The 14,078-nt window shown below is 43.1% G+C and overlaps 1 protein-coding gene across 1 annotated transcript; it reads left to right on the top strand.

The window, feature by feature from the left end:
* Nucleotides 1-9,535: 9,535 nt before the first annotated feature.
* On the top strand, nucleotides 9,536-10,169 carry LOC139042063 (small proline-rich protein 2I-like). The gene has a single exon (XM_070497726.1). The coding sequence runs from the start codon at nucleotides 9,585-9,587 to the stop codon at nucleotides 9,771-9,773; it is 189 nt and encodes a 62-aa protein (XP_070353827.1). The 5' UTR covers nucleotides 9,536-9,584; the 3' UTR covers nucleotides 9,774-10,169.
* Nucleotides 10,170-14,078: the final 3,909 nt, after the last annotated feature.

Here is a 14,078-nt window from a genome sequence, read left to right as displayed (position 1 = left end):
TGGGATATTGTCTTTCTTTGAAAACCTGCTTGTCAGCAATATCCTCTCACCCTTTTGGGTTTCTTTCTATCCTTCTTTGTCCCAAGCCTCAGGTCTCACATTCAGTGTTCTCTGAATTTTGGAGCGCTACCTAACATTCTTTCAATCTCATGTCAAATCCAGGTTATTTCCCTTAATTACTGCCTGATTGATTTTAGGAACAAAGTGTTTAATTCCTCAAGATTTCAATCTCTCTGCTACAAATTGGGGTAAATCCTATTTACATTACCCACTTTTCTCAGGCATGAGATTGAATGGTAATTTAGTTGTCAGAATGCCTGGCACATCTTAGCCCTCGGTAAGGCATCAGATCGTCCTTGTGTCCATCCTCATCATCAACAACCTCGTGACCACCCTCACCCTCACCACAACCTCCACGTTTGCTGCAGCTGCAACGTGCAAGTGTAAGATGCAGAACCAGGATAGGAAACAAGAAGATTCTTAAACTTTATGACTCTGTCGTATTCCGCTGTTCTCTTTCTTTTCTGATTCACTTTATTTTTTACGTGATGTTGCAGATGAAGAGCTTTTCGGGAGTAGCGGAGTCTTCTGCATAAAATCATGGTAGTTCTGAACTCGTGGGGAGCCCAGAAGGAAGAGAAGTAATAAGGCTCCCTACAAGGGAAATCGCTGCCTCCTCTCCCCGTGAAGCCCCTGCTCTTCTTCCTCCAACAACGCACCAAACTTCAGGGTCATGTCATGTATTCTCACCTCCAAAACTCCTTTCTTGGATGCTCTGACCCCATGTTTGAAGAATATTGGGGTTTACATGGTTGCTTAGATTTACGAAATTACTGTTGCCATGCAGCTTCTTTTTGAAGTGCTGAGCCTACTAGGCAGGTCATCTGTGGAAGGAGAGATATGTTCTGTAAATATCCTTTCTGTGTTCCTAAGTCTCCGCAGACTTTAGCGTTAGTTGAAATCACACACACACACACACACACACACACACACACACACACACACACCCCTTTGCCGTTGAGAAATACAGAATTACTTTCAAAACAACAAAGTCTTCCTATTAAATCATAGTGTGCTTTGTCCTATTGAATCTTAAGAAGGTCTTCCTCTCGGTCCATTCTCCACTCCAAAGCTCGAAGTAACAGACTCCAAGAGGATGGAGCTGCAGATGGAAGGAGAGTCCCAGATTACTGCTCAGCCTGCATCAGATTGCGACATGAATGAAAATTAACCCTGTTATTTGAGGTGGTTTCTACTGTAGCTGGCGTTATTTGTTCTCATAGAGAAATGGGTTGTAGGGGAGTGCTACCCCAACAAACCTCCACTCTGTGGCCTATACTGTGGAGTCTGCATGTGCTTGGCAAGGAAGCAGGTACTGGAAAGTTTAAAAATGTTCTTAATATCAAATATGTAAATATGATAGATGTTCGTCAATGGCAAACGTTTGCTGAAATGGCATCTTGATAGCGCGTCTAACTGTTGGTTATTTGTATTGTCCAACAGGGTATTTCACCGGGCTTACATTCAGGAAATCCTTGCTTAGTTTGCAAGCCAAATATGAAAAGAAAAGAATAGAGCCCAGAAATTCGAAGTCTGGTGGAATTAGAAGAGTGAGTGTTCGTGAGCCCCAACGAGTGAGAGATGAGAGGAGAAACGGTTTTGAACTTGAAGTTCACGCTCAGTTGACTGGAACAACACAGAAAAGACGTAGACGTGTGTAATCTTTCCCCCTGTCGTGCTGGATAGTCTCAGGCAGCTCCATTCGGTTCCGAGAAAGGCAGTAAAATCAAGCAGACCTGAGAATGACTTCTAGGAAAGGGCCTGAGTGTGGTTACTAGACCACAGAAACGACCGGAGGAATGACAGGTATCACATTCCTAGTAAGTTTTTGGGGGAATTGATGACTACACAAACTGTGAGCCGAGACTCAAAAGACTTTGATTTTTCAAAAAGAATACAACTCTCCAATCCCCCTCTCCCGCTTTCCACCCCACCCATTTCTGACATGCTCAACAGAGGTAACAAGAAAGAATTACCTCTGGGAGGTGAACAAAGGGGCCAGAGGATGCTGGATGAGGGATTCTCTCCCAGAGAATTGGATCAGAACATGATCAAGGCAAGGAGGAGAAGGAATGGTGAGGTTCCCCAACTTAATTTCCCCTTTGTATGATAGTTGTTCTCTTTCATCTTTCCCACAGCTTTCTCAGGTTATAATGCACAGATGAAATTGCATATATTGAAGTTGTACGAAGTGATAATTTGACATATGCGTACTTCGTGAAATGATTGCCACAATCAGGTTAATTAACACATTCCTCAGCTCACGCATTTACCAGTTGTGTGTGTGTGTATTCGCATGCTTGCGAGTGATGAGAGCTCTTAAGGTGTACTCTCTTATCAAATATCAAGTGTCCAGAACAGAATTATTAACCACAGCCACCAGGCATTACAACACACCCCCGGGGCTTATTTATCTCAACACTCAATACTTGTACCTTTTGACCAACATCTCTGCGTCTCCCTTACCACTCAGGTCCCCTCAGCCACCATTCTACTCTCTGTTTCCATGAGTTCAGCTCTTGTAGATTCTCCAAATAAGCGGTATCAGTCAGCATTTGTCTTTCTCTGTCTGGTTAATTTCTCTCTGCATAATGTCATCTAGTTTCACCCATGTTGTTACTAATGGCAATATTTCACTTTTCTCCATGGCTTGGGAGTATCCCGTTATATACGTGTATATATTTATGCACAAGTATAGGCACCCACACCCACACACACATTGTCTATTTCCATGCATCTGTCCATGGACACTTAGCTTGTCTGCATATCTTGGCTGTATGAAAATTGCTGCAATGAACACGGGAGTGCCGATGTCTTATCTAGGTACAGTTTCATCTCCTTCGGATACATGCCCCAAAGTTGGATTGCTGGATGATATGGTAGTTCTGTTTGTACTTTGTTGAGGAACTTCCACACTGTTTTCCATAGTGGATGGTCCAATTTGCATTCACCTCCACCGTGTACAAGGTTCCCTTTCTCCACATCCTTGTCAGCACTTGTTATTTGTTGTGTTTTGATAATGGTCATTCTAATAAGTATGAGCCGATGTCTCGCTGTGGTTTTGACTTGCGCTTCCCTGATGATCAGCAATGTTAAGCACCTTTTCATGCACCTGTTGACCATTTGTATGTCTTTGGGAAAATATCTGTTGAGGTCCTTTGCCTCTTATTTACTAACATTATTTGATTTTTCTTTTTTCTTTTTTTTTTTTTTTGCTATTGACTTGTATAAGTTCCTCACAGACTTTGGACATTAACCCTTATCAGACATAAAGTTTTCAAATATTTACCCCCTCCTGTAGATTGCCCATTCATCTTGTTGATGGCTTCCTTTGCTGTGCAGGAGCCTTTAATTTCTATTCTATCCAGTTTCATTGAGATAGTTATGACACATAACACTGTGCCAGTATGAGATTTCCAATATAATGATCTGATACATGTGTATATTGTGAAATGATTGACACAATAAAGTGAGTTTTCACATCCATTACCTCACATAGTTACGGCTATTTGCATGTGTGGTGAAAACCTTGAATATCTACTCTCTTAGTAACTTTCAGATTTACAACACAGCGTTGCTAACCAGGATCAACATGCTGTCCAGTACATTCCTATGGCTTATTCATCTTGAAACTGGAAATCTGTACCCTTTGACCACTTTCACCCATTTACCATGTTTCCTTACACACCCACCCCAACCCCTGCCGTGCTCTCCTTGGAAACCACCAATCCACTCCTCAGTTCTCTGAGTAGTTTTTGTTTTAGATTCAACATGTAAGTGACATCACACATGATTTGTTTTTCCCATCTGACAAATTTCACTCAGCAAATGCCCTCCAGGTTCATCCTTGTTGTCACACATGGTAGGATTTCCTTATTTGTCATGACGGAACAATATGCCATTATATCTATCAATCAATCCACCTGTCGTTCTATCTATCTAGCTATCATCCATCTATCTTTGTATCGCATTTTCTTTATCCTGTCCTCCACTAATGGACGCTGAGGTTGTTTCCATGTCTTGGCTCTTGTGAGTAATGCTGCTGTGCACCCAAGAGTGCAGATACTCTTCGACGTGGTGGTTTCCTTTCCTTCAGATAGACAGCCAGAAGTGGGTTTGCTGGATGCTATGGGCGTTCTGTTTATTGTTTTTTGAGGAACCTCCATACTGTTTTCCATAGTGGTCGTACCAAGTTGCAGTCTCACCAACAATGTACAAGAGTCCCCTCTTCTACTCATCCTCACCGACACTTGTTGTCTCTTACCTTTCTCAGAATAGCCACTCTGATGGTGTGAGGTGCTTTCTCATGGTGGTTTTGATTTGCATTGCTCTGGTAATTAGTGAGGTGCAGCCCCTTTTCCTTGCTATTGAGCTGTGTAAGTTCCATGCATATTCTGGAAACTAACCTCTGATGGGATCGTGGTTTGCAAATATTTTCTCCCAACTTGCAGGCTGCGTCTTCATAATGTTAATCGTTTCTTTTGCTGTGCAGAAGCTCTTCTGTGTGTTTAATTTTACTTGTTTATCTTTTAATTCTTAGTTTTGTCGATTGTCCTTTTGGTGTCCTATCTATAACATCATTGCCAAGACAAATGTGAAGGGATTTCCCCAGTTTTCTTCTAGGAGTTTTATGATTTCAGGTGCTAACATTTAAATCTTTAATCCCTTTGGAGTTAATTTTTGGGAATGCTGTAAGGTAGGGGGTCCAGCTGTGCTCTTTTGCATGCAGCTGTCCCGTTTAGTCAACGATCATCCTTTCCCCATTCAATGTGCTGGGTCCCCTGGTCAAAGGTTAGTTGGCTGTATATGCTTGCTTTGTGCCTGGTCTCTCTATTATGTTCGGGTGGTCCACCGTCTGTTTTTACGCCAGTACCATCCGTTTTGATTACCACAGCTTTGTAATATAATTTGAAATCAGGAAGTGTGATGCCGCTAGCTATGTTCCTCTTTCTCATGATTCCTTTGGCTTTTTGATGTCTTCTGTGGTTCCATACGAATTTTAGGATTGTTTTTTTCTATTTTTGTGATAAACGTCAACGGAAGTTATAGGGATTGCATTGACCCTGTAGATTACTTGGGGCAGTATGAACATTTTAACAATGTTAAATCTTCCAGTCTTTGAACACTGGAGATCTTCCTATTTATCTGAGTCTTCCTCAATTGCTTTCATCCTGTCTTACCGTGTTCAAGGTCCAGGTCTTTCACGTCCCTGATTAAATTTATCCCTAAATATTTTGTTTTTGATGGCATTGTGAATGGGATTACTCTTAGTTTCCCTTTAATAGCTTCTTGTAAGTGTAGAGAAACACCACTCGCTTTTGTATATTGAGTTTGTAACTTTCCTGTCAAGTTGTTTATTAGTTCTGAGAGGTTCTTGGTGAGTTCCTCGGGTTTTCTATGAGATTTACATAAGAGACATGTAAGTTATGCGATCAGCAGGCTGAGACCATTTTCCTTTTCATTGCCAATTAGATCTTTTCATTACTTTTTCTTGCCTAATTGCTCTGTCTAGGACTTTCAGTACTATGTTGAAGAGTGGGGAGAGTGGGCACCCTTGAGTTGTTCCTAATCCTAAATGGAAAGCTTTCTGATTTCACCATCGGGCATGCTATTATCTGTGGGCTTGTCCAATATGGCCTTTGTTATGTTGAGGTACGGTCCGTAGCTATGTAATTCGTGGAGAGTTCCTATCATGAAAGGATGTTGAATTTTGTCAAATGCCTTTTCTGCATCCATTGAGGTGATCATACGATTTTTATCTTTTGTTCTGTTAATGTGATATATCACATTTATTCATTTGTGTCTGAGGAGCTTTCCTTGCAACCCAGGAAACAATCCACATGGATCATGGTGTATGACCCCTTTGATGTGCTGTTGAATTCTGTTTGCCAGTATCCTGAAGTGGTAATGGAGATTGAGCCTTATACTCAGAAACAAAAGCAGAAGGCAGACATCCAAGGGGACTTGCAATTGTCATTTCTCTAAGAAGATCAGGAATATCTCAGCATGGTTAATTCGTGTCTCTTTATCTCTATTTCTCCTCTGTTGTGTTGTAGAATTGTGATTTGAAGGGACTATATTATTCAATGATATAAGACTTATAGTAGTACAATGTGAGATAAAACGTTGAGTCATGAGTTGGAGAAAATTTTCTTCTTTCATCTAATTTTTCTTATAGTAATGATTCACGGTAAAACCCTTAGCAAGTGAGGGACTGGGGATTTAGGATTGAACCTGGGCTTATCTGACTCTTAAAGTCCATAAAGGGAAGCTCTAGGTATGTAGATCAAAGATACACAGATAGATAGTTATATAGATAAATAGATAGATAGATAGATAGATAGATAGATAGACAGACAGATATGTGGTGTTTTGTGTTTGTGTATTCTGTGATCGATGTCTCAGGCTTCAGATGGTGAAACTTGGGAGAAATTGATCGTTAGATGCCGTTCTTTGTCTTGTGGCAGCTCTTGATGTATCTGATCTTGAGGAACTCTGAGTGTGTCTGTTCACCTCTGCAAAATGAAAAGTGACTCCTGCCTGACTTGTTCCGGGCACCAGAGCCGCCATGTCTTTGCTGCCTGCACGGTGATGATTCACAGCCTTTATGAGGGTTGTCCTCAGTGGGAGACTTTCCAGATGCAACCGAGAGTGGATTATCTGAAACTGGAATCCCATTTGAGCAGCTAATTCTCAAATTTTGGATGGCCGAAATCAGACATTTCTCTGAGGATTGACGTTCAGGTGGGGTGTGAGGTTATGGGGCGTGGTAAGTGACCTGCTGAGGAAAGGCTCTTCTCTTGGCTCCCTGAAAAAGTCTAGGTGAGCCATTTGGTGATGACACTGTTTTCAGTCACATGACCTGAAAGTGCTGAAGTGATGGTTCTGTCCTGCCAGGTCACGGCTGAATGTCAACCTTGGTCAAAAGCTCTTCCTTACTGACAGGAACAATGACAGTTCTGGGAACCTAACCTGTTCAACTGAGGGGGTGTGATGCTAGATTGACTTAGGGATCCTTCACGTTCCGTGGCTCCGCAGCTGAGTGTTTCACAAGTTTCGAGCGTCTCCTCTTCCTCCTCCTCCTCATTTTCCGTTTCCCAGTATAAGTCCACATTTCTTGGAAAGCTTCCTGACAATTTGGCCAAGACAATGAGCCTTGAGTCACGTCACTTTAAATGTTGAATGCACAGCATTTAGTCATCCCCAATGACTGCATGAAGATTTAGCAAAGATGTGAAATGTCGACCCACTAAATGCGTTGATCTCATCTCCTGAGTGATGGATATGTCCCAAAGGGGATGGGTAAGAGAGACGTTGAAGCGACTCAAGTGCCCTGCAACTTACGAATGCATAAAGAAGATGTGGTATATATATATGTATATATATGTCGCATATATACATGTATATATGTATAGAAACACACACACACTGGCACACACAATGGAATACTACTCACCCACAAAAAAACCCAAAATCGTGTCATTTGCAACAACATGGATCTACCTTGAATGTTTGATGTTAAGTGACATAGGCCAGACAGAGCAAGACAAATACTGCATGATTTCACTCACATAGGGAAGATACGCAAACACACGGATAAAGAGGACAGATTAGTGGTTACCAGAGGGGAAGGGGCTTGGGGGCTGAGTGAAAGAGGTAAAGGGTCACATATGGATGGCAATGGATAAAAGCCAGAGTAGTGGCGGTGAGCACGATGCAGCCTATACAGAAAGTGATAAATAATAAGGTATGCTGGAAATGACCCAATGTTATAAACCATTATGGTCTCAGTAAAACAATTAGAAAAAGGAGAGGTATACACTGTGGAGGTGAGAGGATAATGTGGCAAGATGAGGGGTCCAGAGGGCTTAAGGAAAAGACAGAGAAACAGCATGCAAATATACTTAAAAAATCATTGTTTTAAAGCCCTAAATCCTGTTTGGAAAGAGAGTGTGAGAAAGCAAATATAGAGGATCAGCCTAAGTCCCTATTTTCTCCTGCTCTTCAGATATTAGTGCTCTGACCCTCTGAATGATGCTAGGTGATGCCGTGGTCCCTGTGGATTCCATGAGGCCCACTTTGGTACAGATATATAAAGGCGGCAGTTTTATGCCCTCAAATTGCAGGAGCAAAGCAGTGAACACAGCATTCTGGAGGTCACCATTTGATTGACCGTTTCTAGGGTTTTTTTTATGGGATGGCTATTGTGCCAATCTGCTGCCTTATCTCAGTCCCTTTTAGAAGAAGAAAAGGAGAGAAGATGAGCAAGCCATGGATCCGAGGGAAATACAGTAAAGGAAGGACTTGGGTTGAAGAGAAAGCTGTCACCTGCTAGTCAGGCTCTTTTCAACCCAGCACATACAGCAAGATGGCAACCATCCAAAGTGGAACCGAGCAGGCAGTTCTATGACTCAGGGAAGGTGGAAGATAGGAGGGGTCTTCTTCCCCAATCAAGAGAGAGGGCCTTGGACCACCAGTTGGGGAATCGCCTAAGTCTCCCCCTGCCGTAAGTCCCCGACACTGAGAGCTAAGGCCGGACCTTGTGAGTCATGAGCACCTAATCCAGAGAGGAGATCCTGGTTCAGGAGATTTCCTGTTTCCAGTGTCCCTGTCAGGCCAGTTCTGGATGGGTTTGCATTTTGTTTGGGAAATTCCGGGGCAGGCCAGTTTTTGGCAGTTGCACTTCGCTCTGGGCTGGGCGTCAAGCCCTATAAAGAGGTGCTCTGCTGCACGACTGTCATCCTCCTGGTACTCGAGTCCCAACCTCCTTTGGAGAACGTGGTGAGTGTGATTTGTTCCGTTGATCTGTTTTGTGGTGCTCTCAGATGTTGAATTTAGTGTGCAGACAGCAAGTTTGTTGAGTCCATAGGTATGATGGTGGGTTTGATGCTACTTAGGTGATGGAAGCTTAGCCTTGAGGCACAATGATATCCTGTCTTGATTCATGTTTCGGTAGCTTGTTTGAGGTCGTGTATGGAAAAGCAATTCACAGGAAAGGTTTGAGATGAAGAAGAGGAAAGACCAAAGTATTTTTCTCTCTGCTCTGTCTCTTTGATTTCCCTTTCCTCCCGCTGGGGTTTCCGAGGCTTAGTAGGTGTGAGGCCCTTGCATTTTTCCTGCTGGCCGTTTGCTCTGTACCTAAGTCAACCTATGGGGACTTCGGAAGAGATCCCGATGATAGTAATTGCTTGCGAGTTTTCCCAGGATTTCAGAACTTCTGATGGCCTTTCATGAAGATGATATTTTCCCACAGAAAACATGACTTGGTTCTTGCAGAGATATTTCCTTTGAAAAAATGATATGAGCAAAGAGAGGATTTTCTCAGGACTGATGAGGCAGTTGGCTAAAGAGGAAGCAGGGTGGTGGAAGGCGCAAAAGAGGGAGTTGAGAGATGAAAGCCCAATCTTGGAAATGGGAGAGGGAACATCTCCCGCTATTCTATCAGCCGCGGTTTCTCTCTCTGGAGGAGTCCCTTCTTGCGAACACTGTCTCTAATTTCTTTCAGCTCCGAAGACTCCAGAAAGATGTCTTCTCAACAGCAGCAGTGCAAGCAGCCCTGCCAGCCCCCTCCTGTGTGCCCACCTAAGTGCCCAGAGCCGTGCCCGCCCCCAAAATGCCCTGAGCCGTGCCCACCCCCACAGAGGCAGCAGAAATGCCCTCCTGTGCAACCTCCTCCACCATGCCAGCAGAAGTGCCCGCCCAAGAGCAAGTAACAGCTTCAGCAGCATCAGGATCTGGAAAAGAGAAGGACCATTGGCTCGCCTGCTTCCACAGCTCCACCTTCACCTTCTCTTCCGAGCCTATCATGGTGGCAGAAGCGGCTCCTCCACCCTTCAGCCTGTAAAATGCCTGTGTGACTCCTGACAGCAAAAGGGTTCCTTCCTGAGGCTGTCACACTGCTCCTCTCCAGGAGGTAGCCGAGGAAGGGCATCCTCAGCTGTGCCAGCATCCCAGAGCTTCAGGAGGAAGAGCAGCAGCTCTCTTCCTGGGTGCCAGCAGGGGATGCTCTTGATGTCTTCTGTGTCTGTCTGTCCCCTGGGCAGGCGTTTGTATCACCTGGCAATTGTTCCTTTTCTTCCATTTCCTGAATAAAGTGCCATTTTGTGGGATGGGATATTGTCTTTCTTTGAAAACCTGCTTGTCAGCAATATCCTCTCACCCTTTTGGGTTTCTTTCTATCCTTCTTTGTCCCAAGCCTCAGGTCTCACATTCAGTGTTCTCTGAATTTTGGAGCGCTACCTAACATTCTTTCAATCTCATGTCAAATCCAGGTTATTTCCCTTAATTACTGCCTGATTGATTTTAGGAACAAAGTGTTTAATTCCTCAAGATTTCAATCTCTCTGCTACAAATTGGGGTAAATCCTATTTACATTACCCACTTTTCTCAGGCATGAGATTGAATGGTAATTTAGTTGTCAGAATGCCTGGCACATCTTAGCCCTCGGTAAGGCATCAGATCGTCCTTGTGTCCATCCTCATCATCAACAACCTCGTGACCACCCTCACCCTCACCACAACCTCCACGTTTGCTGCAGCTGCAACGTGCAAGTGTAAGATGCAGAACCAGGATAGGAAACAAGAAGATTCTTAAACTTTATGACTCTGTCGTATTCCGCTGTTCTCTTTCTTTTCTGATTCACTTTATTTTTTACGTGATGTTGCAGATGAAGAGCTTTTCGGGAGTAGCGGAGTCTTCTGCATAAAATCATGGTAGTTCTGAACTCGTGGGGAGCCCAGAAGGAAGAGAAGTAATAAGGCTCCCTACAAGGGAAATCGCTGCCTCCTCTCCCCGTGAAGCCCCTGCTCTTCTTCCTCCAACAACGCACCAAACTTCAGGGTCATGTCATGTATTCTCACCTCCAAAACTCCTTTCTTGGATGCTCTGACCCCATGTTTGAAGAATATTGGGGTTTACATGGTTGCTTAGATTTACGAAATTACTGTTGCCATGCAGCTTCTTTTTGAAGTGCTGAGCCTACTAGGCAGGTCATCTGTGGAAGGAGAGATATGTTCTGTAAATATCCTTTCTGTGTTCCTAAGTGTCCGCAGACTTTAGCGTTAGTTGAAATCACACACACACACACACACACACACACACACACACACACACCCCTTTGCCGTTGAGAAATACAGAATTACTTTCAAAACAACAAAGTCTTCCTATTAAATCATAGTGTGCTTTGTCCTATTGAATCTTAAGAAGGTCTTCCTCTCGGTCCATTCTCCACTCCAAAGCTCGAAGTAACAGACTCCAAGAGGATGGAGCTGCAGATGGAAGGAGAGTCCCAGATTACTGCTCAGCCTGCATCAGATTGCGACATGAATGAAAATTAACCCTGTTATTTGAGGTGGTTTCTACTGTAGCTGGCGTTATTTGTTCTCATAGAGAAATGGGTTGTAGGGGAGTGCTACCCCAACAAACCTCCACTCTGTGGCCTATACTGTGGAGTCTGCATGTGCTTGGCAAGGAAGCAGGTACTGGAAAGTTTAAAAATGTTCTTAATATCAAATATGTAAATATGATAGATGTTCGTCAATGGCAAACGTTTGCTGAAATGGCATCTTGATAGCGCGTCTAACTGTTGGTTATTTGTATTGTCCAACAGGGTATTTCACCGGGCTTACATTCAGGAAATCCTTGCTTAGTTTGCAAGCCAAATATGAAAAGAAAAGAATAGAGCCCAGAAATTCGAAGTCTGGTGGAATTAGAAGAGTGAGTGTTCGTGAGCCCCAACGAGTGAGAGATGAGAGGAGAAACGGTTTTGAACTTGAAGTTCACTCTCAGTTGACTGGAACAACACAGAAAAGACGTAGACGTGTGTAATCTTTCCCCCTGTCGTGCTGGATAGTCTCAGGCAGCTCCATTCGGTTCCGAGAAAGGCAGTAAAATCAAGCAGACCTGAGAATGACTTCTAGGAAAGGGCCTGAGTGTGGTTACTAGACCACAGAAACGACCGGAGGAATGACAGGTATCACATTCCTAGTAAGTTTTTGGGGGAATTGATGACTACACAAACTGTGAGCCGAGACTCAAAAGACTTTGATTTTTCAAAAAGAATACAACTCTCCAATCCCCCTCTCCCGCTTTCCACCCCACCCATTTCTGACATGCTCAACAGAGGTAACAAGAAAGAATTACCTCTGGGAGGTGAACAAAGGGGCCAGAGGATGCTGGATGAGGGATTCTCTCCCAGAGAATTGGATCAGAACATGATCAAGGCAAGGAGGAGAAGGAATGGTGAGGTTCCCCAACTTAATTTCCCCTTTGTATGATAGTTGTTCTCTTTCATCTTTCCCACAGCTTTCTCAGGTTATAATGCACAGATGAAATTGCATATATTGAAGTTGTACGAAGTGATAATTTGACATATGCGTACTTCGTGAAATGATTGCCACAATCAGGTTAATTAACACATTCCTCAGCTCACGCATTTACCAGTTGTGTGTGTGTGTATTCGCATGCTTGCGAGTGATGAGAGCTCTTAAGGTGTACTCTCTTATCAAATATCAAGTGTCCAGAACAGAATTATTAACCACAGCCACCAGGCATTACAACACACCCCCGGGGCTTATTTATCTCAACACTCAATACTTGTACCTTTTGACCAACATCTCTGCGTCTCCCTTACCACTCAGGTCCCCTCAGCCACCATTCTACTCTCTGTTTCCATGAGTTCAGCTCTTGTAGATTCTCCAAATAAGCGGTATCAGTCAGCATTTGTCTTTCTCTGTCTGGTTAATTTCTCTCTGCATAATGTCATCTAGTTTCACCCATGTTGTTACTAATGGCAATATTTCACTTTTCTCCATGGCTTGGGAGTATCCCGTTATATACGTGTATATATTTATGCACAAGTATAGGCACCCACACCCACACACACATTGTCTATTTCCATGCATCTGTCCATGGACACTTAGCTTGTCTGCATATCTTGGCTGTATGAAAATTGCTGCAATGAACACGGGAGTGCCGATGTCTTATCTAGGTACAGTTTCATCTCCTTCGGATACATGCCCCAAAGTTGGATTGCTGGATGATATGGTAGTTCTGTTTGTACTTTGTTGAGGAACTTCCACACTGTTTTCCATAGTGGATGGTCCAATTTGCATTCACCTCCACCGTGTACAAGGTTCCCTTTCTCCACATCCTTGTCAGCACTTGTTATTTGTTGTGTTTTGATAATGGTCATTCTAATAAGTATGAGCCGATGTCTCGCTGTGGTTTTGACTTGCGCTTCCCTGATGATCAGCAATGTTAAGCACCTTTTCATGCACCTGTTGACCATTTGTATGTCTTTGGGAAAATATCTGTTGAGGTCCTTTGCCTCTTATTTACTAACATTATTTGATTTTTCTTTTTTCTTTTTTTTTTTTTTTGCTATTGACTTGTATAAGTTCCTCACAGACTTTGGACATTAACCCTTATCAGACATAAAGTTTTCAAATATTTACCGCCTCCTGTAGATTGCCCATTCATCTTGTTGATGGCTTCCTTTGCTGTGCAGGAGCCTTTAATTTCTATTCTATCCAGTTTCATTGAGATAGTTATGACACATAACACTGTGCCAGTATGAGATTTCCAATATAATGATCTGATACATGTGTATATTGTGAAATGATTGACACAATAAAGTGAGTTTTCACATCCATTACCTCACATAGTTACGGCTATTTGCATGTGTGGTGAAAACCTTGAATATCTACTCTCTTAGTAACTTTCAGATTTACAACACAGCGTTGCTAACCAGGATCAACATGCTGTCCAGTACATTCCTATGGCTTATTCATCTTGAAACTGGAAATCTGTACCCTTTGACCACTTTCACCCATTTACCATGTTTCCTTACACACCCACCCCAACCCCTGCCGTGCTCTCCTTGGAAACCACCAATCCACTCCTCAGTTCTCTGAGTAGTTTTTGTTTTAGATTCAACATGTAAGTGACATCACACATGATTTGTTTTTCCCATCTGACAAATTTCACTCAGCAAATGCCCTCCAGGTTCATCCTTGTTG

This window comes from Equus asinus, chromosome 25 (assembly GCF_041296235.1).
Source record: "Equus asinus isolate D_3611 breed Donkey chromosome 25, EquAss-T2T_v2, whole genome shotgun sequence".
NCBI classification, from domain to species: Eukaryota; Metazoa; Chordata; class Mammalia; order Perissodactyla; family Equidae; genus Equus; species Equus asinus.
The sequence above is the reverse complement of the archived record's forward strand: the minus strand, read 5'-3'. Positions and strand labels throughout refer to the sequence as shown.